The 20864-nt window shown below is 57.5% G+C and overlaps 2 protein-coding genes across 2 annotated transcripts in view; one reads left to right on the forward strand and one right to left on the reverse strand.

Moving 5' to 3' along the window:
• On the reverse strand, positions 1–11857 carry TESK1 (testis associated actin remodelling kinase 1). The gene is made up of 10 exons (XM_056513208.1): positions 11496–11857; positions 4663–4784; positions 4470–4518; positions 4109–4255; positions 3845–3927; positions 3432–3522; positions 3129–3212; positions 2590–2679; positions 2271–2421; positions 1–2030 (listed from the first exon to the last, which is right to left on the reverse strand). The coding sequence occupies exons 1-10, from the start codon at positions 11712–11714 to the stop codon at positions 985–987; spliced, it is 2082 nt and encodes a 693-aa protein (XP_056369183.1). The 5' UTR covers positions 11715–11857; the 3' UTR covers positions 1–984.
• LOC130265499 (uncharacterized) overlaps positions 11840–20864 on the forward strand; it is a 21831-nt gene continuing 12806 nt past the window's right edge. The window contains exon 1 of the mRNA XM_056514599.1: positions 11840–12032. Coding sequence (XP_056370574.1) covers positions 11840–12032 — 193 coding nt within the window. The remainder of the gene's footprint in view (positions 12033–20864) is intronic.

The raw sequence follows: 20864 nt of genomic DNA on the forward strand, positions 1-20864 counted from the left end.
TTTCTAGGACATTCAATTTTTAATGAACACTTTAAATAAGCTGGGTATATATTACTAGCAATTATTATTAATAATAATAAAAAAAAACACAAAGAGTTCTGCATTCACGAGTGCATTGTGCAGGAGGGAGGAAAGCCGGCTCCCACCCTTGCCGGGGGCCAGGCAGCCTAACTGTGCTGCCCACTGGCCCCATCCCCATGATGCCAGGATGGCATCCTGGCCCCTCTGCCAGCATCTTGCTCCCAAACCTGCGTGCCAGGGGGATGTGAGGTGCTGGGCTGACTCAGCACCCAACCCTCAGCACCCAACCCTAAGCATCAGTCAGGCAGGGACAACCCCAGTGCTGGCAATCCTCCCCGTGCACCGCCCATGGGCATTGCCCCTCTACGGTCCCCTGCCCTCTTCTCCCCGTGTCAGGGACTGGCTGTGCTCCCCACGCTTGTGGACACACATGGGTTCACCCACCAGCCCCCCAGGATCCCCAAAAACACACATAAACACGCTGACCTCTCTACCCCAGCCCAGTCCCTCTTCACCTGCCTGGGTGCAGGGAACTCCCAGTTCTCCCAAGGCAGCAGGCTCATTGTATACCCCTCTATGAGAGCCTGCAGAGAGCTGAGCCCTTGGGGAAATGGGATCCTGGATCCAGGGCTGGAGCCCTGTGGCCCCCGCGGGGGACCAGCCCTGCCGCTCGGGGCAGTGCTCAGGGCAGCGGTGTTATTGCACTTTGGTCCCCAGCAGAGACCCAGCCCACCTCCAGGGTTCCCTGCAGATCCCCAAGGCTGATCCTGGTGGGGTGGGTGCCTGAGTGCCTGGGCAGCACCGCGGCAGCCAAGCACTTGGCACCATGGCCACTGGTGGCCACCATATGCCCAGTGATGATGACCGTGGGGATGTACCAGGCTCCTGCACTGCCCAGTGCTGTGGCTGCAGAGGGCTGCAAGGGGCAGCTGGATTCCACCCCACTCCCCAGGGTCCCCATCACTAGGACTGTGCCTCCGGCAGCTTCAGGCTGGGCTCAGCCAGCACTGGCCCCGGGGCTTTCTGGTGCTGGCCCCGATCATGGCAGATGAGGCTTTTGGCCTCACAGTTGAGGTTCTGGTAGCGGGGCGGACTGGGCGCTGGCCGGTGGCAGATGGAGGCAAAGCTGAAGCTGAAGGGACTCAGGCAGCAGCCAGGGCAGGGCAGCACCTCATCCTGCTCCAGAATGGCACCAGAGCTGTGCCCGGGCAGCATGGCCGAGCGCTCCGTCCGCTCCAGCGCTGCTGCGCAGGAGATGCTGAACTCAGAGAAGCCGTGCTCCAGCCCACTGCCCCAGGCCAGAGGTTTGCTGACCATCACGTGGTGGTTGTTGTTGATGAGGAGCCCGTTGGGGGCTCGCACGTCGGGCTGCCAGGGCCGCGTGCCCGAGGGTGCGGTGCAGATGAAGTTGCTGTTGAGGGGCAGCAGGCTGGGCTGCGGCAGCTCAGAGCTGTCTGGGCCGCAGTCCATCTGCTCCTCTGCCCGGGAGCTGGGGGTGGAGGCTCCTCCCCGTGCTGGGTGAGGAAGGAGGGTGGGGGACTGGGGGTCATCAGCGGGATGAGAGGACCCCACAGCCAGCTCCAGGCCCCCCCGGTGGGGCAGCTCCGGAGAGGAGGGCAGAGAGTGGCACTTGCGGGGGCTGGTGGTGGGTGCTGAGAAGTCACACTGCACCTCCACGGCGGGCTCAGGCGTCACAGGGTTGCTGAGTTGCAGCGGGGCGGGGGGTGGCAGGTCTAAGGTGAGCGAGATGACCGACTTGCTCGGCGTATCAAAGAGCTTGATCTTCCCCCCCTTCAGGTCCTCACGCTGGGAGAAGGGGTTGACACGGGGGGACGTCTCCACAGGCTTGGCCCCACTGTAAGGCTCCACTGGCCACAGCAGGGTAGGTGACTTGGGAGAGAACATGTCAGACTGGCTGCGGGACAGGCGCTGGTCTGGCTGCAGGTGCTGCGTCCCCAGCTCACGCAGGGGCGACTGCTCGGTGTGGCTGGATGACCTCCTGGCCACTCCTGGGCATGGGCACAGGAAAGTGTCACCAGCAGCCAGCAGTTGCCCGTATGGGGTGCTACAGGGTGTTGGGTACCCAGCAACTTAGGGGCGCAACCCAAGGAGGAACAGGGATCAGCTCTATCCTGCAGACCTCACACAGCCCCGTCTCCTTTTCCTACAGCTGATAGGGCAGGATAGGAAACCCCACACTCCTCCATCTTTACACCCTGCTACGGCCTGTCCCCGAGGGGCCCACGTACCACTGAGTGTGGCTGAGGTTCCAGATGCAGGCAGACTCTCCTCGATGCCGAACAGGGTGGCCCTGGCACCTTCGGCGCCCAGCTGGTGCTGCAAGATGCTCTCCAGGCACTGCGTGATTTCCAGGAATGAGGGGCGGGAGGTGGGCTCCATCTGTGGGCAGGAGGGATTCCCTGTCAGGTCTGTGTCTCCTCAAGCACCCCAGGGAGCCCTGCAGGGAGCAATGGCAGCTCCCTGCTCTCCGGGTGAGCAGGCAAGGCGGCCTGTCCTGCCTGCCCTGTCCTGGCAGGGAAGGGCAGCCAGTGGAGGTGGGAGTCTCACACTGCAGCAGTGAAAAGCCAGCTGGAGGAAGGCCGCTGGGCAGTCAATTCCCACCATGGTGCGGAAAGTGGTGACGTCCAGACCAAAATCCTGCACCAGGGAAAGGAAGCAGAGTAAGGTTGGGTCTCCTGGGGCACCAGAACGCCCAGGGGACCCAACATGGCCTGGCCCCCTCCCCACTCCCCTCTGCAGGGCTGTGGACCTGGAAGCACCCCAGCTGGGACACAGCGGGGAGGACTCTGATGTCACCCCAAAGTGGGCTAAGGTTGGGGCATGCTAGGACAGATATTGCTTCTGCTCTCTGCCTGAATCCAACTGCCCTGTTCTCCTTTTCAGGCTCACTGTGGGTTCCGAGGTTACTGGCAGACACCATCCCTCCCTGGGCAGCAAGTGGGACACAGCACGCCAGCCCTGAGATGTGGTACCAGTCCTGCACATGGGTCTCTGCCCAACACAGAATGACGCCCTCTTGTTTCATGAAGTGATCCCAGCCCGAGTGCTGCGACCCACACCTCCCCCTGTTGCCATCCCAGAGTCACCTCAGTGCGGGGCAGGTAGTCGGGGTCGGCTGGGACACGAGCGATGGTCTCGCACAGGATGATGCCGTATGCAAACACATCGGCCTGCAGAGAGTGGGGAGTCACAGAGGGGCCCTGCAGCCCTGAGGTGATGTACCAACCACTCTGCAAGGCCACAGCCCTTCTCCTTCCTGCAGAGCCACACTGGGGCTCTGGCACCTCGTCACCAGAGGGATGCCCAATTCCTTCCCTCTAGGCACACCCCAGGACTGAAAACCACTGGCAGCACAAGCCTGAGTAAAGTCCCACACAGGGCAGCCTCACCTTCTCGTTGTAGATCTCCCCACGCAGCACCTCGGGTGCCATCCAGTATGGGGAGCCCACCACGGCAAGCGGCTCCTTCTCGCTGCCCTCGCTGGGAGACACGGTGGAATATCAGAGGCTGCCCAGTCCCCCAGATGTCCAACCTCCCATCCTCTTGCTGCAGCATCCCAGGTGACCATCTCAACCTCCTTTGCTTGCCTAACCCTACAAATTCATCCCTCCCCAATCACACCACCCCTTCTTCATCCCTCCTAGCCATTCCCAAACTGCTCCTGGAGTCCCTCCTGCCAACAACCACCTCACTACCCCCTTTCCTACCCTTTTAGCTGCATCCCCAACATCCACCCCTCCCCAGCTTCTGCTCTGACTGGGCTCCAGGGATGGGGATGGACAGGTGGATGCCACCCATGTACCTGTAGGTGGGGATCTTTTCCGCCAAGCCGAAGTCACCCACTACAGCTGTGTAGCCACTGGCCTCGCAGCGCACCAGGCAGTTCTGTGGGCACAGGAAGACCTGTCACACCAACTGCACCAGCCCTGCCTCCCTGGCTACCAGTTTCAGGATGCTCCTGCACAGCACAGCCTCCTGCCCATCAGCCTGCCATGCCTGGGGCACCAAGGCAGCAGCACAGGTATGGGGCCATGAGAGCAATGCAGTGCCTTGGAACATCCTGTACCTTGGAGGTGAGGTCACGGTGGAAAATGCCCTTGGAGTGCAGGTAGCGTAGGCCATGGGCGATGTCGAGGGCCAGCTTGACACGCATGGACCAGGAGAGGGGCACAGGGCTGTCCAGCAGCTGCTCCAGGTTCCCACCGTTGATGTACTGATGGAAAGAGCTGGACCATCGCAACACAGCATCCCTCTCCCCACCCAAAACACTGGAATCCCATCTCTCATCCTAATGTATATTCCAACCATCCCACTCCACAGCCTCCCAGCAGGCCTTGCCTGCATGTGTCACAGGCCAAGAACATGTTCCTACAGGTATCACTGGCTTGCAGGAACCCTGAGACTCACGGGTGCTGCTACGCTCTTACCTCTGTCAGTGCATGCAGCTGTCCCTGGTGCACACACACCCCCATGAACCTGTGAGACAGACAGAGGGGACCTGAGGGTGGCTGGGGCAGGGACCAGCCCCCAAGAGCTTATCCAGCATCACCAGTAGGGGTGAAACCCCCAGGCTAGGGGAAAGAGGGGCAACGGGGCTGGTAGTGGGGAAGCAGGTCCTACCTGAGGATGTTGGGGTGCGAGAGGCGGTTCATCAGCTGCACCTCCCGCAGCATGTTGCCCCGGTTGCTGGTCAGCTTGTTCATCTTCAGCACCATGATCTGCCCTGACTGGCGGTGCCGCACCTGGAGGGGGACACAGGCAAGGCTGAGCCCCATGTATCTCTGCAGCCCCACAGACACCAGGCTTCATCCAGCTCCCATCCCAGCCCCAGAGAGGGGAGTGAAGCATCTCATGGCACCCCAGGGACACTTTCCCTACATCTCCAAGCACTCCCAGTACTGATGACACACAGCCCCATCCTTCCTGGGGCACCCTCCTTCTTATGCTCCCTCCACCATGCTACACTGCCCTGAACTTCCACGGGGCAATAACAGCTCCCATAGCTATGAGCCCAGCTCCACTGTAAGAACAGGAAGGTACAGGATTGGAGAGCATCAGGGAGGATGTTTTTGGGGTCAGCACCACCCAGCCAGACCCTACCAGCATGGGGTAGAGAGAAGAGGGGGTACACTGCCCCTCAGAACCAGCTCTAGGTGTGGCCAACTGCTGTAGTGCTTGACCCCAGCCTGGCAGGGCATGGAGCCTGGATGAGCTGTATATTTAGCCAGCCCCAGCCCGACACTGTCATGCGATCTGGGGGCCTGGTCCCCCGCCAAGAACAGCAGCTGGAGTGTGGCCAAGCACGGACACCCCGTCCATCTGCAGCTCCCTGGCATGTGCAGGGCAAGGGAAGAGCATGGGATGCCCTGACCTTGCACTGTTACGGGAGGGGGCCAAACCAGTGCTGAAGGTCCCCTCCTGAGCAGGTGCTGGGGGTGGGATGCCACCCCCACCCCTCGCCTTGGAGTAGCAGCTGGTGGCGGGGACAACCCAGTGGATCCCAGCTGCCCCCCAGCACACACAGAGCTGTGCACTGTGCACAGAGGCGCAGGCATTCCTCAGCGCTGCCGTCAGCTCCCTGCTCTTCTCCTTTTTAGTCGATGCTGGTTGAGGCTGCTGAGCCGGTGCCAGCCCCTGGCCAGCCCCACAACACCCCCACAACACCCCTCACCTCAGGGATTGCCTTCCCAGGAAAAACACAGGGGGTTGGCCGGAGGTAGGATCTCCAGCACCCTCATCCCGCTCACAGCTTGGCCCTTGTCCCCACCACAACAGAGGGAGGCTGGCATGCTGGGACCTACACGGCTCTCCTCTCACCCCCTGGCTGGCATTGCTTCTGGGGTGCATGCCATGATGGGGACCTATCCAGCAGAAAATACCGAGGGGATGGGGCAGCAGCACATTCCTTCAAAAGGGCCTGGGGGAAATGAGGGCTCTGTGAAGATCCTTCTACATGTCTGTGTGCACTGACACAAACCAGTCCCAGTCTGAGTGGAACTGAGAGGGAATAACTGTGCCGTACCACCATCAGCCCATTGAGCTCATGGAGAGGCTCTGAATAATTAAGGAGACACCTGCCTGTGGGCACCCCGCTCCAGTTACACCTGTGTCACCTGCAGCCAGCCCCAGACAGCCAGCTGGCACTCCTGACCCACCAACAGGGGCCACCTGACAGCAGAGCTCAGAATGGACCCTGGGCGAGTGGGAAGGTGACACCCCAGACACCTGCCACCACAGGCCCCTATCCTGGCACCTCACCATGCTGCAGGAAGAAGGGAGGGTGGATTTCCCTCCTTCTTGCTGAGCTCTGCACAAACTGAGCTCCTGGGCTCAGGGAGAGCCTGTCCCAGGGTGACACTGCAGTGCCTGCTGTGGGGAGCACCCAGAGCGCCCCATATAATGGTGCTCCAAGTCCTCCCTGTGCTCACTACCCTGCTCACCACACCAGTGCCCAGCAGCACCTGCCAACACCATCCTGATGCCCTAGGACCCCTTGGCCATACCTGGACCAAGGGCAAGGGGCAACCCATCCATCTCAACCATCGCTGTCTTCCCTCCACCCCCATCCCTGTCGGTGGGGCAGCTGAGGGTAACACCAGAAACAGAAACTGGGCTCTCAGCCAGGCTTCAGTGCAGGCTTTAAGGAGGGGGCCTGTGTGACTGAAGCAAGCTGGGTACAGTCTCACTTGGTCTCTCCAGCTCCCCACCGAGCCAGGGGTTGAGGAAAGCAGAGCCTGGATAAGGCCAGCATGACCCACAGCCTTGCCAAGCCTCTGGCACTGCGTGCTGCCCAGCACAACCCATCACTCCTGATCCAGCTCTCCTGGTGGCAGTGCTTCCTCCCCTTCCCTTCCCACGCCGTGTGGGGCTGGCAGGACTGGCTCGGTCAGTTTGGCTGGCACCAGCAGCTGCCAGACAGCAGGACCCAGCTGAGCGGCGCGGGCAGGCTCATCCCCGCCGGGATGGCTGGAGGCGCCGGGCTCCGGCGCCACGCGCCCACGTCAGGAATGCTGCGCGGCACGCACAGCGCTGGCACTTGGCGGCGTGTGCCACAGGGCTGGCCAGCTCCCTGCCAGCAGCAGTGGCCCGGCATCAGGGAGCAGCATCTGGTGGGCACCAGCTCAGCTCTACACGGTCGGGAGGTGCCCATGGCTTAATTCCTCATTAAAAAACCACCTGCCATTGGAATGGGCTGAGTGAGGTCTGAGCGCACTCACATGGTGTTGGACACCTTAAGACTGGAGGAGAGGCAGCCCGGGGGAGGGAAGGTCTGGTGAAAGCTGCTTCTCCAGGAATTATCCCAGGGATTCCAGAAGCTCCTGGGCAGGACAGCCCTGCCCCAATGTCTTTTTCTGTGACTCCATCCCTGTGGGGCATGATGTCCTTGAGGCTGTCCAACGTCCTGAGCGCACTTGCAAGGCTCCGTTCTGCCATCTCCCCTGCAAGTTCTCTGGCTCAAGGCTAGCCCACACCTGAGACAGCAGGGAAGGAGTTATGCTCCCTTTCCATGGCTTCCACAGGCACTGCCCAGTTTACCCAGTCTGTCCAGGTGCTAGCTAGCTAGCTGGCCACCCTCTGATGCAGACACAGCAGCAAAGGGCACCAGCCACAACTGCAGGGGGATTGAAACCCCCCACTGGAGGAGTTTCCTCTCTCACTGACACACAGGGAAGGCAGCAGGCAGCACAACCTCCTCGGGCAGGAAGGTGTCCCCTCTCGCCTCTCTCATGCACTCTGGCATGGTGCCCAGGAATCCCAGCGCATTCCCTGGAGCTGAGCTCAGCCGGGCAGCCGTGTGGGGCTGCAGGGGGAGGGCAAGCCACTGTCCCCCACCCAGGAAACCGGCGAGCCCTCACCCCTCAGGGATGCTCCCTGGCATCCCACATGGCTGGTCCATTGGGCACCTCACAGGGGTACCGTGGCTGAGCCAGGGGGCCGTGGCACGTTGGTCCCCATCCCATCTGCCGCCAGCACGCAGGGCTGGGGGATGGGACGGGCTGGCGGCAGCCCCAGCCCGGGCACAAGGGATCTGAGCTCTTCTAACAGCGGAAATTAGAGTCTTATTTAAAGAGCATGCTAATCAGAGCGAGCAGACGGCCTGCTCCCTCCTCACAGCCGGCACTCCCGTCTAGACAAGGGGCAAAGCTCCCTGACATCTCCCAGCCCAGAGGTCTCAGCAGCCAGCCCCACTGCACCCTGCACTGGGGATGGCCTGGCACATAGCCCCACTCTCTGCATATTCCCTTGCCCCTGCCCCACACAGGCACAGTCACACAGGGACACCACCCTGCACCCGTCACCTCAGTGAGTTCTGTGGGTAAGACAGGAGGGGGGCAAGGGAGCTAGCAATGCCACTGGTAACCCCACAGCCACCCACAACAGCTGCATCTGAGCTCACAGGAATCCCAACAACATAGCTGGGTGGGACTGCAAAACGTGCTCATCAAATGGGAAAGGCAGAATCAGCCAAGACAGACTTTCTCTGAGGAAGAGACAAAGCACCTGCTGCTGGAGAGTGTTTGAGCATCAGCAACCCCCACCTCCTGCTCTCCCAGGAGCGGCACTGTGGGCACACCAGGAGCCGGGGCTGCACCGTGGTGGCACATCACTGCCTGCCCCGACTGGCAAGCCTGGAACATGCCCTGTGATAGAGCAGGAGAGGGGCTGGCATGTCTCCAGCTGGTCAGCACAACACGTTTCCTGTGCCCAGGATTCCCAAGAGGCAATTGTGGGGCCAGGGCTGCTCCAGCCTTGCCATGGCTGGCTGACCTTGGCTAATTCACTTCCTCCCAGCTTGCCTTAGTTTCCCCATCAGTGTCATGCTGCTTCATCCTGCTATGTAAAACAAGGCAAGGACCCTGATGAAGGGCAGCAGATAAGAGGGAGAGACTTGCTCCATTAGTTGCACTGGAAAATTGGATGTAAACAGAAAACCCCAAAGGTTGATGGGGAAGCAAGCAGAGATAGGCAAGTGATAATGACGCCAAAACCCTCTCTGAGCTCTGCCCAGGCTGGGAGCTGCTAATCCACATGAACACACAAACACAAAATGCCATGGAAATGGGGTGCTGGGCAGAGCACATTATACAGCTGCACCCTGGGAGATGGCTTTTCCAAGAGGATGTGCAACATCAGGACATTCGGCTGAGATACATATGAGTGAAAGCCTCTGGATACAGCCCCAAGGATGCTGCCCACAGCCCCCATGTCTGCTGCAGACAGCATATGGGAAAGTAAGAGAGGGATTTGGGGAAAAGATGCAACAGTGGTTTAAGGGCTGGAGAAAATGCCTGGCACAAAAAGACCCGGCTCAATCTGCTCAGTCAATTGGAAATAGAGGTGGCTTCCTGAAATGTCTGTGTATCTGAAGAAATGGGGGGGCCTAGTTCCTCTGAAATCACACAGGGAAAAGCAATGAGAACCAGCTGCTCCAGAGGGAAAACTGCCTTGCTCTGCAGCACAGTGGGGGATCAGCTAGGAAAAAGCGCCATGAAAAAGAGCAGCTTCCTGTCACTGGTGTCTCCTGTTTGCTCTGGACAGCCTTTCTGAGAGAGGTGCTTGACTGAAGGGCTTAGCTTGGGACACTAGGGCTTGGACACACTGAGCTGTTTGGCTTTAATGCTGAGAAGACAGTCAGATGCTTGTCAGTCCCCTGCCTGGCCCTGGCTCAGCTGCAGGCCAGGACTGAGCTACCTGTGCAGAGGCAGAGATGTCCAGGTTCCCTCCCTGTCCCCCTCACCCACCAAGGCTGGAATGATGTAGGACTCAGCAGCCACACAGAGGAGGCAGACTCAAGTGCCCACAGCCTTGGAAAGCCACAGAACGAACAAGGGAGGTGGGAGGAAAATAGGTCCTGGGTTGCCCTACCAAGCTCAGTCCTCCTTGCAAGCTCTGGCGGCCAAACCCCAGCTCAGATCCCAGGCTTACCCCACCACCCTGCTGAGCTCTTGGACTCAACCCACTGCACGAGCACAAAGCCCCATCTGGCCCGCTCCCATCCCTGCTTCCTTGCCACCACGCACATGTCGACTACTGATCCTGATCCCCTTCCCACCCCTCAACCTTTACCAATCCCCAAAACCTATGTGCCAGTGGCCCCCCAAGAACCTAAACAATGTATGGGGGAAGGAGCATTTTGTGGCTCCAGCTGAGTCTGGGAAAACAGCGACGCAAGAAGAGACCGTGGCCTCGCTGAGGCACGGGAGCATCCATTATTAAAGAGCCATATCCACGCCTGATATTATTAAATGCCTCCCTGTGCTCCAAGGTGCTGTTGTGCACTCCAAGCCAGAGATCAATAGCAGGATCCCAGCCAGCAGGGAGGTCATGGGTCCACTGGGAACTCCAGGGGGGAACATGGAGGAGAGGGACCTCTGCACGCTCCCTGTAGCCCCTCACCACTTTTGAGGAGGAGACAGGTCTTGGGGTCTCCTTGCTGGGTGGGGAATGGTGTTAGGGCTGGAGAAAGATCACAGAACACTGCCAGAATACCCAGTTATGCTGCCTGTGACCCCAGCGACTGTGGTGGCAGGTAGTGGGAGTTGTGCTCAGCTCTAAGCTGCTCTTTGAGGGATATGAAGCCACTAGATCACCACTTAAGGGCAGTCCTAGCCCAGTGGCTTACGGCACTTTAAGTGATGCTGAGGATCAAAACAACACATGCACACACCTCCCCTCTGCCGGAGAGGTGGTGGTGACATCGAGGCACAGCCCTTCATCCCCAGCAGCAGCGCATTGGGCTGGCAGCATATTGCCACCATACACCTCTGAATCACAGCTGGAGACCCTGAGCTCCCACCAGCACTCACACACCCGTATCCTGGGCACGGGCCACACACAGGCATCCCCACCCTGACAGTCCCAGAGAGGAGGTAGGACAAAGGCAGCTCTGGGCGCTCAGCCGGGATTCAGCCCGGTGCCGTTCTACGGCATCACACCCCAAACACCTTCGCAGGGGTCCCGTGGGGAATCCTGCACATCACCCGCTCAGCAGGCCCGGCAACGCCGGACATCACCTTGGAGAGACTAAGAACGCTACCCGGATTCCCGCCACAGGCACACCCTGGGCGGGCTCGGATGCCCAGCCTTTTGACAGGGGTCCCCGGGGCTCGGCTGCCCGCCACCCGACCCCCCGCGCAATCACGGCGCAGCGCTCGGAGCGCTCGGAGCGCTCAGCTCCCCGGCTGTAAACACAGCGGCGCTCCCCTCCCCCTGCTCGGGGCGATGGAGCCACAACGCCCGGCCGGGACGGGGCGAGCGCCGCCGGCCCCGCGTCCCCTCCGCACGGCACCGCCTCGAACTCCGCCAGCCTCGCCCGGTGCCAGGGCTGAGCGGGGATCGCAGTCCCCAGCCCAGGGCGCGGCCGGGGCTGCGCTGCTGCCGCGGCCCCCGGGGGACGCCCGATCCCGGCGGGATGCCCCGCGGACCGCCACCCGCGCTCCCGCCCCGCACACCTTGAAGACCTCGGAGAAGAAGCCAGCCCCGATCTTCTCGCAGTAGAAGTCGTCGATGCGCGCCAGGGTGGAGACGGCGCTGCGCAGCGCCCGGTACGAGGAGGGCCGCAGCCGCCCGCAGCCCGGCCACGGCCCCGCCGCCTCCCCCTCGCCCTCGCTGGGCCGCCGCGGCAGCTTCTCCCACTCCATGTCGGTCCCGCCGAGCACCCCCAGCGCCATTCACATCCCCGCTGGGGCAGCCGCGGGGCCGGGGCGCCGCCGCTCTCGGGCCCCCGGGGCGATGCTAGCGGCGGCGGCGGCGGCGGCGGCGCGGGGCGGGCGGCGCTCCGGGGCGCTCCGCGCTCATGGCCCGGCGCCCCCCCGACCCCTACCGCGGCCCGGCGCTGCGCCTCCGCCGCCCCGAGCTCTGGCACCGGCGGGGCGGGGCCGGGGCGGGGACAGCCCTTAACTCCTTGGGACCCGCTGCCGCCGCCGAGCCCAGCGGGGACCCCCCCACCGCCCCGCCCCGGTGTCCGTGGTCACCGGCACCGGCCTCCGGTGGGTGCCGAGAGGGCGTCTCCCAGCTCGCCAGGGTGTGCTGCGAGGCCCTGAGATCCCGGGGCGCCGCTCGGGCACACCCCGCGGACACAGGGCTTTCACTGTCCCCAACCACTGGATGCGCCTTACAGGCGTGGGAGTCTTCCTCCCCTGGGTCCCACCTGGATACACACTGTAGGTGCAGGAATTGCTTTCTCCTCCTGGGCTCTCCCGGGATTCTCCGCCACGGGATTGTCTTTGTCTTCCTAGCACCCAGTCCCTGATGGATGGACAAAAGGCATGAAGATCTGATCTGATCTCCCCATACATCCAGCCCCACTCTATACAGTGTTGTGGGACCAGTTTCCTCCAAGTAGCTGTTGGCAGTTTGAGCCCCTTTGGTATAGGCTTAGATCTCTGCATAGGGACTCTGGTTGTCCCCATGCCCCCAGCCTGGATGGTGTCCCAGGAGCAGTGGGATCTGCCCTGTGGAAGAGCAGGAAAGTGCAGCCTCTCAGCGACAGCATTCCCGGTGCCTGTTGCACCCTTTCTCCCTCCTTATTTTCCTGAGCTCTTCCACTTCTCCCTGATTTTCTTCTGCTTCCTGTTGCCCTACTTCAGGCCTTTTGCCTGGTGTGAGGCTGATCTGTCCTGTCCTTCCTGCCCAGGCACTTTCTGCAGCTGGATCTGCCCTTGCTCAGTCCCACACATTTCGCTGACGCCCTCCTTGGCATCCACCTGCCTGTGCTGGCCCAGCCCTGCCCCAGCCACCTCTCTGGGCGCTGCCAGAGCCCTGACTCTGCAGCTCCCCGCAAACAGCTCTGCTCCAGCTGTTTCCCTGTGTGGTAGGACTGGCTGCACAAGCCCTGCAGTACTCTAGCTGCTTTTCCTGCTGGTAAGAGTAGCCACACAAAGTATCTCCTGGTGTGGTATTTTTTGGCCAGTGCTCTGCTCCAGGTGCCACCAGCCACAGCATAAACACCTTGGACCACGAGCTGCGTTTTCCTCCTTGTCTCACGGAGGCAGACTAACTCTGTGGGCTAGAGCAGGGAACTGAGCCTCTGATTTATTTATAATGGGAACAGTGCCCTGCCCTCCCCCTAGGAATTCATGGTATTCCTGCTCTTCCAGGCCTGCAGAGGGAGTAGGTTTGTGCAGGGCAAGTTTCCTACATGTAGGGAGGCAGGGTGCTGGATAGCATGTGCCAGGGAGGCTGTGGGGTAGAGTGCTGTGCAACAGGCCACATTCTTAGATTTCCTCAGCCTCACATGTCTGTCCTGCTGACAATAGCCTGACAAAATGACAGGAGCAGCTCTGTGGATGAGAGGAGAGAACAGCATCTGCCTGTGGGGACAGGAGGCTGTGGTCTGTGCCCTCCCACGCTGGTGTCCAGCTGCAGCTGCTCAGATGGGTGGCAGTGGGTGCCTATCTGAGCTCAGCACTGGCACCAGAAATGTGAGCATGCTGATGCACCCACAGCCACTGACCAGCTCCTCAGGGGTGTGGGACACTGCTCAGAGGAGCAAAGCCAGCTCAGCTGGGGCAACAAGCAGAGCTTCTCCCTTCCACTTGAGTGCAGCAGATTCCTGATGGTCAAGGCACTGCAACAGAGATGGGGAGGCCTGGTGAGGCATCTTGAAGACAGAAATTCAGGACCATGGCCTGATCAGAGCTGCTGCTGCTCACAAGTGACTGGGTTTACATCCAATTAAGTTGTAATGGATAAATTAAAGCCCTGGGGATAGCTCTGACTGTGGAAATTGCTGCTGCAGGATTTGCAGTCCCTTCTCTCATCAGCACTGGTAACTCTACTGTGCTATTTCCATCACGCTCTGCTCCTGCCTGGCACAGCAGGGCTGAGCTGAGACATGGCTAAAAGTCTCCAGTGCCCCAAATCCCTCCCATGGTGCAGGCAAGTACACTGAGCAGCTGGGTGCAAAGTCAGGCTGGGCTGAGCCTGCAGCAAACCCTGAATTAAGCTCCTCAATCCCTGGTGAGAAAAGCAGGAAGGAGGTCTCCGTGGCTGTACTCTGCTCACGTGGATCTGCAGGGGAGAGAGGAGGGGGAGGCTTTGTCCTCTTTGCCCTTCTCTTTCTGGGTTTCATACCCTTCCTCTTCCACAGGGAAAAGGCTCAGGCATTAGTAAACATCTTCACCCTGCCTGCTGGGAATGGTGCATCACCCAGGCAGAGCAGGGTGGGAGCTTTCAAGCAGCCCAGGGAGGCTGGAGCTCTGGAAATGCAGGGTTGTCCTGTAAGGATCAGGGCACTCTACAGGTGTGGGGTGGCCAGACTCTGTGCAGGGCAGTGAGGGGCACAGGGGCTCTCCACACAGAAAACCTGGTCCTTGCTGCACTCCCACCTCTATTCCACAGCAGTGCCTGTGGCACTGGGGTCCTTGCAGCACAGCTCTGATTGGGATGAGCCAGCAGTAATCCACCCTGACTCTGAACAAAGCCTTGCCCTGCTCAGAGCCCCAGAGCCAGAACTTGAGCTGTCCCTTCCTCTGCACCCATGTGCAAGAGCCTGAGGAACCTGAGGTTCCTTCTTTGCAAAAGCTCTGGAAAATAACAGCTGCTGCTGCCAGGGGTGTGCTGCCAATGCAGGCACAAGGCTAAAGTGCACGAGGGTTTTCCAGCCTGGAGGGGCTGTGCAGACACAGGGGTGAGCAGGACAAAGAGCACTGGCTGACTCAAATTACTCCCCTTGCAGCTTGTCTCCAGAATGTGAGTGCAGCCTCTTGGTCCCAAGTATCCTTTTCCCTTCTGTGTCAGAAGATCTCTTCTCTTGTCCCACACCATTGCACATCACCCCCACTTCACCCCATGTCCTGTATGTTCCCCAGCTCCCTGCTTATGAGATGACTGTTTCCTGAAAAACATCTCATGCTTTCTACCCCACCTGGCAGGGATTATTACACGATGATAGGAGGCCTGATCAGTTTGAGGACCCCAGGGTATGTGGGAGAAGGTCTCATCCCCAGCCTGGTGATGTCCAGCAGCACTCAGTCCAGGTGATGCAGCCAGACTACATTTCCCAGTGTGCTGTGTTCTGCTGAGCCTGCATGCATGTTCCACACCCAGCACCCTGCCTGCAGGCTGCAGCAGCCCTCATCCAGCTGCCAGCGCGGACTGGCATGGTCCCTGCTGTGCAGACATATTGCTGTGCCCCCATTGCCTCCCTGTCACTCCAGCTGCAAAGCCATTGAGGGGTTGTGTGCAGCACGAGAGCTGCAAGTATTTGTTGTGTCATTAATATTCTTCCAGCATAGTCAGCACAGCACCTGGCAGCATTTGCTTGCTGCCTCCTGTTATCTCTTGTTGATGCTTCTCATGCCTGGGCGCCAGTGCTGTGACATCCATGGAGACAGAACCCACATCCATCCCTGTCTCTTAGTTCTGGACAGTGATTTCAGCTCCCTGCTTTTCTTCTCCTCAAGAAAACACCAGTGCCTGTGGCTGGGGGGCACTGATGCCTGAACCCAGCTGAGTGCGTGCCTGCTGGAAGCCTCATGTGGGTAGTGAAATTGAAAATATTGAGAACACTGATAAAAGAAAGCCAGCCATCACCTCTGAAAAGGAGGGACAGCAGCTCTGGCTGTGCCTGCACCACGTGTAACCCGGGGTGACGTGACATGCAGCCATGTGAGCACAACTGCACAGAATCTCAGAATGGCTTGCATTGGAAAAGACTTTAAAGATCATCTTGTTCCAATCCCTCTGCCATGGGCAGGAACACCTTGCATTAAAACAGGTTGCTCAAAACCAGGGTTGGAACATCCATAACCCTAGGCAACCTGTTCCAATGCCTCACCATCCTCACAGGGGAAAAAAAAGTCCTAATATCTAAACTTACTCTTTTTGAGCTTGAAGCCAGTCCCACTTGTCCTATAATTTCACAGTTCCTGGTGAAGTCCCTCTCTAATTTCCCTGTAGGCCCCCTTTAAGATACAGGAAAGTTGCTTTGAGGTGTTCACACAACATTCTCTTGAATATTGAACATCCCCAGCTTTCTCAGCCTGTCTTTATAGGCAAGATGCTCTAGTCCCCATACCTGTTCCAAAGCCCTTTTCTTGACTTGCTCCAAATCCAAACAGTTCCAAATCCACATTTTTGCAGTGATTAAGCACTACAGGGACTTTCACAGATCACCAGGAGCTGGTCACTTCATGCCAGGTAGGGACAAATATCTCCAGCATTACCCACCCTGCTCCTGAACTGGCCTGAACACCTTATCTCACAATATCTGGCCATGCTCCCACCCTTCAACACTGCCCAGCAGATGAAAGGGCTTTTCCTTGTCCTCTTGACCTGGTCCTGGGAAATGTGGCTCTCAGCAGCTCTGTGCTCATCCCAGGAGGCTGTGTCAGCCTTTCTCCATCTCCTGCATCTTGCCAAGCAATTAGTAACAGACCCCAGGTGTGGACACTGCTGAAGGCCTAGGTGGATTTTAGCCAGGCCTTTTCTCAGGTTCTGAGTTTCTTTTCTCTTTCTCAGCTGGGAGGATTTTTCCCAGGCTGAGATAGTGTCTCAGCTCCGGCCTGAGCCTTTCCCAGGATGATAGCTTTCTTGTAAATAGAAAGGAATTAATAAACAGAGATTAGCACCTAGTGTTGACTGAGGGACAGTCATGATGTACATGATAGGAGATGTTTTCTCCTGTTGTCCAATGAACTGCTGTCCCGCTTGAGGCTTGTGAACTGTTCTATAAATATGGTTCTGTTTTTCAATAAAATGCTTCTTTTTCTTCTCTTGCCTAAGAAGTTTTTGTCGTTACTATACGTCACTCTCTGTGTATAGTGACACCCAGGGACTTTGCAGCACACTTGAAGGGCTTGTGGTTCTGCCAGATGTGAGCCAGGAGCACAGATGGCAAGAACCTGGTCTGGCTGCAGTGCTGGGACAAATGGGGCCATACTAGAGTGGACTGGCCTCGGACTAGGTGATGCCTGTGACCCAGCTGCAGGAGAACAAGTGTCCTGGTTTCAGCTGGGATAGAGTTTATTTTCTCCCTAGTAGCTGTTCCAGTGCAGTGATTTGGATTCAGTATGACAATAATGTTGATAGCACACTGATGTTTCTGCTGCTGCTCAGCAGTACTTACCCTAACTCAAAGTCTTCAGTCTCCCATGCTCTGCCAGTGAGCAGGTGTGCAAGAAACCAGGAGGGAGCATGGCCAGGGGAGCTGACCCAAACTGCTCAAAGAGATATACCATAGAATATCATGGCCAGGAGTTGCTGATAGCTGCTGGGTACCAATAAGTGGGTGGTGAACAAGTGTGTTATGCCTCATTTAATTCGCTCTGGTTTTATCCTTCTCCTTTTAATTACAATTATTATTTTAAATTTTTATTATTATTAATAACAACAGCAGCAACAACAATATTGTTTAAATTATTAAACTGCTCTTATCTCTACCCACAATTATTTTTTCCCCCCAGAATTTCCTCCCCATTGTGGCAGAGGGAGAGTGAGTGAGTATCTCTGTGGTACTAAGTTGCTGGCTGTGGTTAAGCTGTGACACCAGGGCAGTTAGAGCCTTCACCGTGGTTCATCAGTGCCCTTTGATCTGTATGGCTTGGTATTGCTGTAGGGAGGAACTCAGAAGCAGCACAGCAAGGTGTAGGGAAAGTCTGGTGAGGGCATGCATAGCTCAGCACAGTGCCTGCCAGGGACCCTACAGAATGCAACCACACACACAGTTCACCCCAGAGATCCTGATACTAACAAACCAGCATCCTCCTGCTTCCCCTGGCTTCCTTACCCATCTCAGAACAGACAAAAAGAAAATTTCTGGGGAGAAGCAATGCTGGAGAACCATTCCCCTTTGAGCACTGAGCTTCTGTTTGGAAGGGTGCATCCCACCCCAGCCCCATCAGCATGGGTGAGAGAGATGGGTGCTCTCAGTCCCTTCTGCTCTCCTGACCCCAGGCAGAGGTGGTGAGCCCTGCTTATTCTCCCAGATGCCTGAGCAGGAGGTGGGTGCTGCAAGGAGCTCCCCACCCTTGGGCCAGTGGTCACTCAGGCTAAATCTTTGTGAGTAACTCCTTGGCCTGCTCATCCTTGCTCCTGTAATCATCCACACCATGCAGTTTTGTTTCCTGACACAGCTATGGCTTGGACTAAATAGGGCAGGTTAAAGGGAAGTCATTCACACAGATTATTTACAAAAGAAAACATGGACACATCCACCTCCAGGCAGAGAATTTGTGTGCCTGTCCTCTGCTGTCTGTTGCCTTCCCTTTGGTTTCCCCTCTCTGTACCAGGGCACAGGGAGCAGGGTGACTATGCTGTACTCTAGATGCCCATGGGAGCCCTTCAGCTCGAGGTCACTATTGCCACAGCGACATGTGTCCAGGTGTTGGAGGAGCTGGAAAGCAAAGGATCAGTTCCCTGTGCACTAGAAAACTGTGAGCTCTCCGACACTTCCTAGCCCTTTCCTGTGTCCTTGTACCCTTTCCAGGCAGGGCAGCCTGAGGCAGCACAGGCTGGAGCGTGGCCTCCCAGTGTGGGGAGGGAAGGCAGCTGTGCTGTTTGTTGTGGAATCTGCCACTTGCAGCCAATTCAATCACAGCTCTTTATTGCTTCTCCCAGCTGTTGAAAATCTCATTATGTTTAGCGAGCTCCGTGAGCAGCCCTGCCAATCTTCCTTGTGTCTTGTCTTCTTCCATGAGTCCAGGCACCCTGGCTGCTGAGGAAGTGCACCAGTACATGCCATGGGCCTCAGGATGAAAAACCTGCACCCCAGCATACACAGATGGATCTGGCATGGACTAGGTGTCCTGGGATTTTCCATGAAGACAAAGGCAAGGGAAGGGAGTGTGTGTTGTTTTTAGTGGGGACATCTTGACAGCATGACAACAAGAGCACAGGGCTGTCCACAGACAGCAGTCTTGTACTCCACGTTGGGCTAAAACTGAGGAAAGAGAGTGGGTTATGCTTGGCTCTCTTAGTGTCAGATGTGAGGCTGATGGTCCCAAGTGAGCAGCATGACAAGCAGAGGACACTTGAGCCAGGACAAAAGATGGCAGGTGGGACATCTGCTGGCTCCAGCACAAGGCAGAGCTGAGACAAATGGCACAGGGCTTTGATCCTGCTGTGTCCTGCATGCTGGAGCCCGGTTCCACTAATGCCTTTGATTGCTGTGACCTCATTTCTGTCCACCTGTGTCATGGGTGGCTGGTCACCCCACCCTGCAGAGCCCTTGTTCTGCAGAGGCTGGTTGCACCAGCCCTGGACTGACTGGTCTCAGGGGCGTAATTACAAGAGACACCCAGTGCTGCAGGCTGTGGGTGAGCCAAGAGTGTCACCACAAGCCCAGCACCTGAGATGTAAGTCACCCCACGATGCATGGCAGGCCCTTCCTCATGGGTCACTCAGGAGCATCTCTGTGGATGCCCTGTGGCCTGGACTCTCACACAAAGGGATCATAAAAGGCATTATGCATGTTTATGCTGGCTGAAAGGGGATAAGGCTTCTCACAGGAGGTTGTGGCATGGGACAGGACCTTCCCTTTTCCCCCAGGTCTGCTGTGATGCTGCTAAAGGTCTGCTCAATATCTTGACCTTGGACTGATCTTGGGCTGAAACACACGTGGCTTTATGCATGTATTTATACTACAAAGGGCTGCTGCTCTCTAAGCTCTGGGCACTGTGCCATCCACACCACTCACACTGACTTATCAGGACACTGTGCCCTCTACTCTCCTCTTCTCCCCACCTGCCCAGCCTCTGTGGAGGATGAATGAACTGACGCCTAGAAAGGCTGATCTGGAACAGAGACTAGACAGAGTTAAAGGAATAAAATAGGTATATATTGAGAGGCCTTGAAAGGATACACCCTGGGCAGTACAAGAGCCTGGCTGGGGCTGCACCCAGGCTGAATCCAAGAAAGCTCCTGGTGATGAGTTTTTACACTTTTATAAGTTTTGATTCATCTACACATTGTGGTAAATTGTCCAGCCACATCCCCAGGTTATGAAGTCTCAACTCCCTTGCTTATCCCCTTCCCTTACTGTTGTTTATGCTCCTTGGGTACTGGTTTTCCTTGATTCTCTAGCTAGAAAAGAATTGTTTTTCCTAGCTACTCTGTGAAGAGAACTTACTAACATTTATTATGAAGTTCAGATTACACACCAAGCAGCTGAGATTCTGAAAAATATAAACCCAAGGCATCCCTACGACAGGCTTTGGTTCAGGGGCTGTGTGATGGGGAAGACAGCAGGCTCCTGGGGCTTCTGCAGGGCCATGCACTGAAGAAAGGGGTGGCAGGGGCCTGCTAAAACCTTGGCTCTCCAGTATTCCATGTGTGAAGGAAGCTGCTCTGGAAAGGCATAGCAATCTACTGATGGCACCTGCAAAGCCAGGACATGGACAGGCATCCCAGGATAGGTCAGGTAGGAGTTGTGCCAGCTCAGGGTCCCACTGGCAGCAGTGATGTCTCCTCTAATGCACCATTGGTGCAGCACAAGGCAGGATGATGGGGCTGTGAAAACGACAGAACCCCAGATAGCACCACCAGCTGGGCCACCTTGTACCCTCTGCCAGGCCCGTGGCTTCATTTCAGTGGAGAAATCACTGTTTCATATGGTTCCTTTTAGGGTCAGTATATTTTGAGCACTTCTCTCTCCCCAGATACTTGATTGGCATATGTGGTTTCTCAGGATTTGCTTTTCTTTGGAAGCTGTACAGGCTGAGAACTGTAAAGGGGAAGTCCAAACCCTTTGTTTAGTGGGATAGAAGGAGAGACTCCAGGCTCCACCAAACATTCCATCAGCTCTCTATGAAAGGAAGCTGTGATGGCTGAGGTCAGTACCTGTGGTGGTGTGTAGCATTGGAAAGGGAGCAATGCAGAGA

Source organism: Oenanthe melanoleuca, chromosome Z (assembly GCF_029582105.1).
Source record: "Oenanthe melanoleuca isolate GR-GAL-2019-014 chromosome Z, OMel1.0, whole genome shotgun sequence".
In the NCBI taxonomy this organism is placed as follows: domain Eukaryota; kingdom Metazoa; phylum Chordata; class Aves; order Passeriformes; family Muscicapidae; genus Oenanthe; species Oenanthe melanoleuca.

Coding starts and splice junctions, on each gene's coding strand:
- TESK1 (XM_056513208.1), bottom strand. CDS start 11,714: ATGGCGCTGGGGGTGCTCGGCGGGACCGACATGGAGTGGGAGAAGCTG. Junction 2,422..2,589: donor TGGCTTTTCACTGCTGCAGT/GTGAGACTCCCA, acceptor TCCTGCCCACAG/ATGGAGCCCACCTCCCGCCC. Junction 2,031..2,270: donor AACCTCAGCCACACTCAGTG/GTACGTGGGCCC, acceptor GCCCATGCCCAG/GAGTGGCCAGGAGGTCATCC.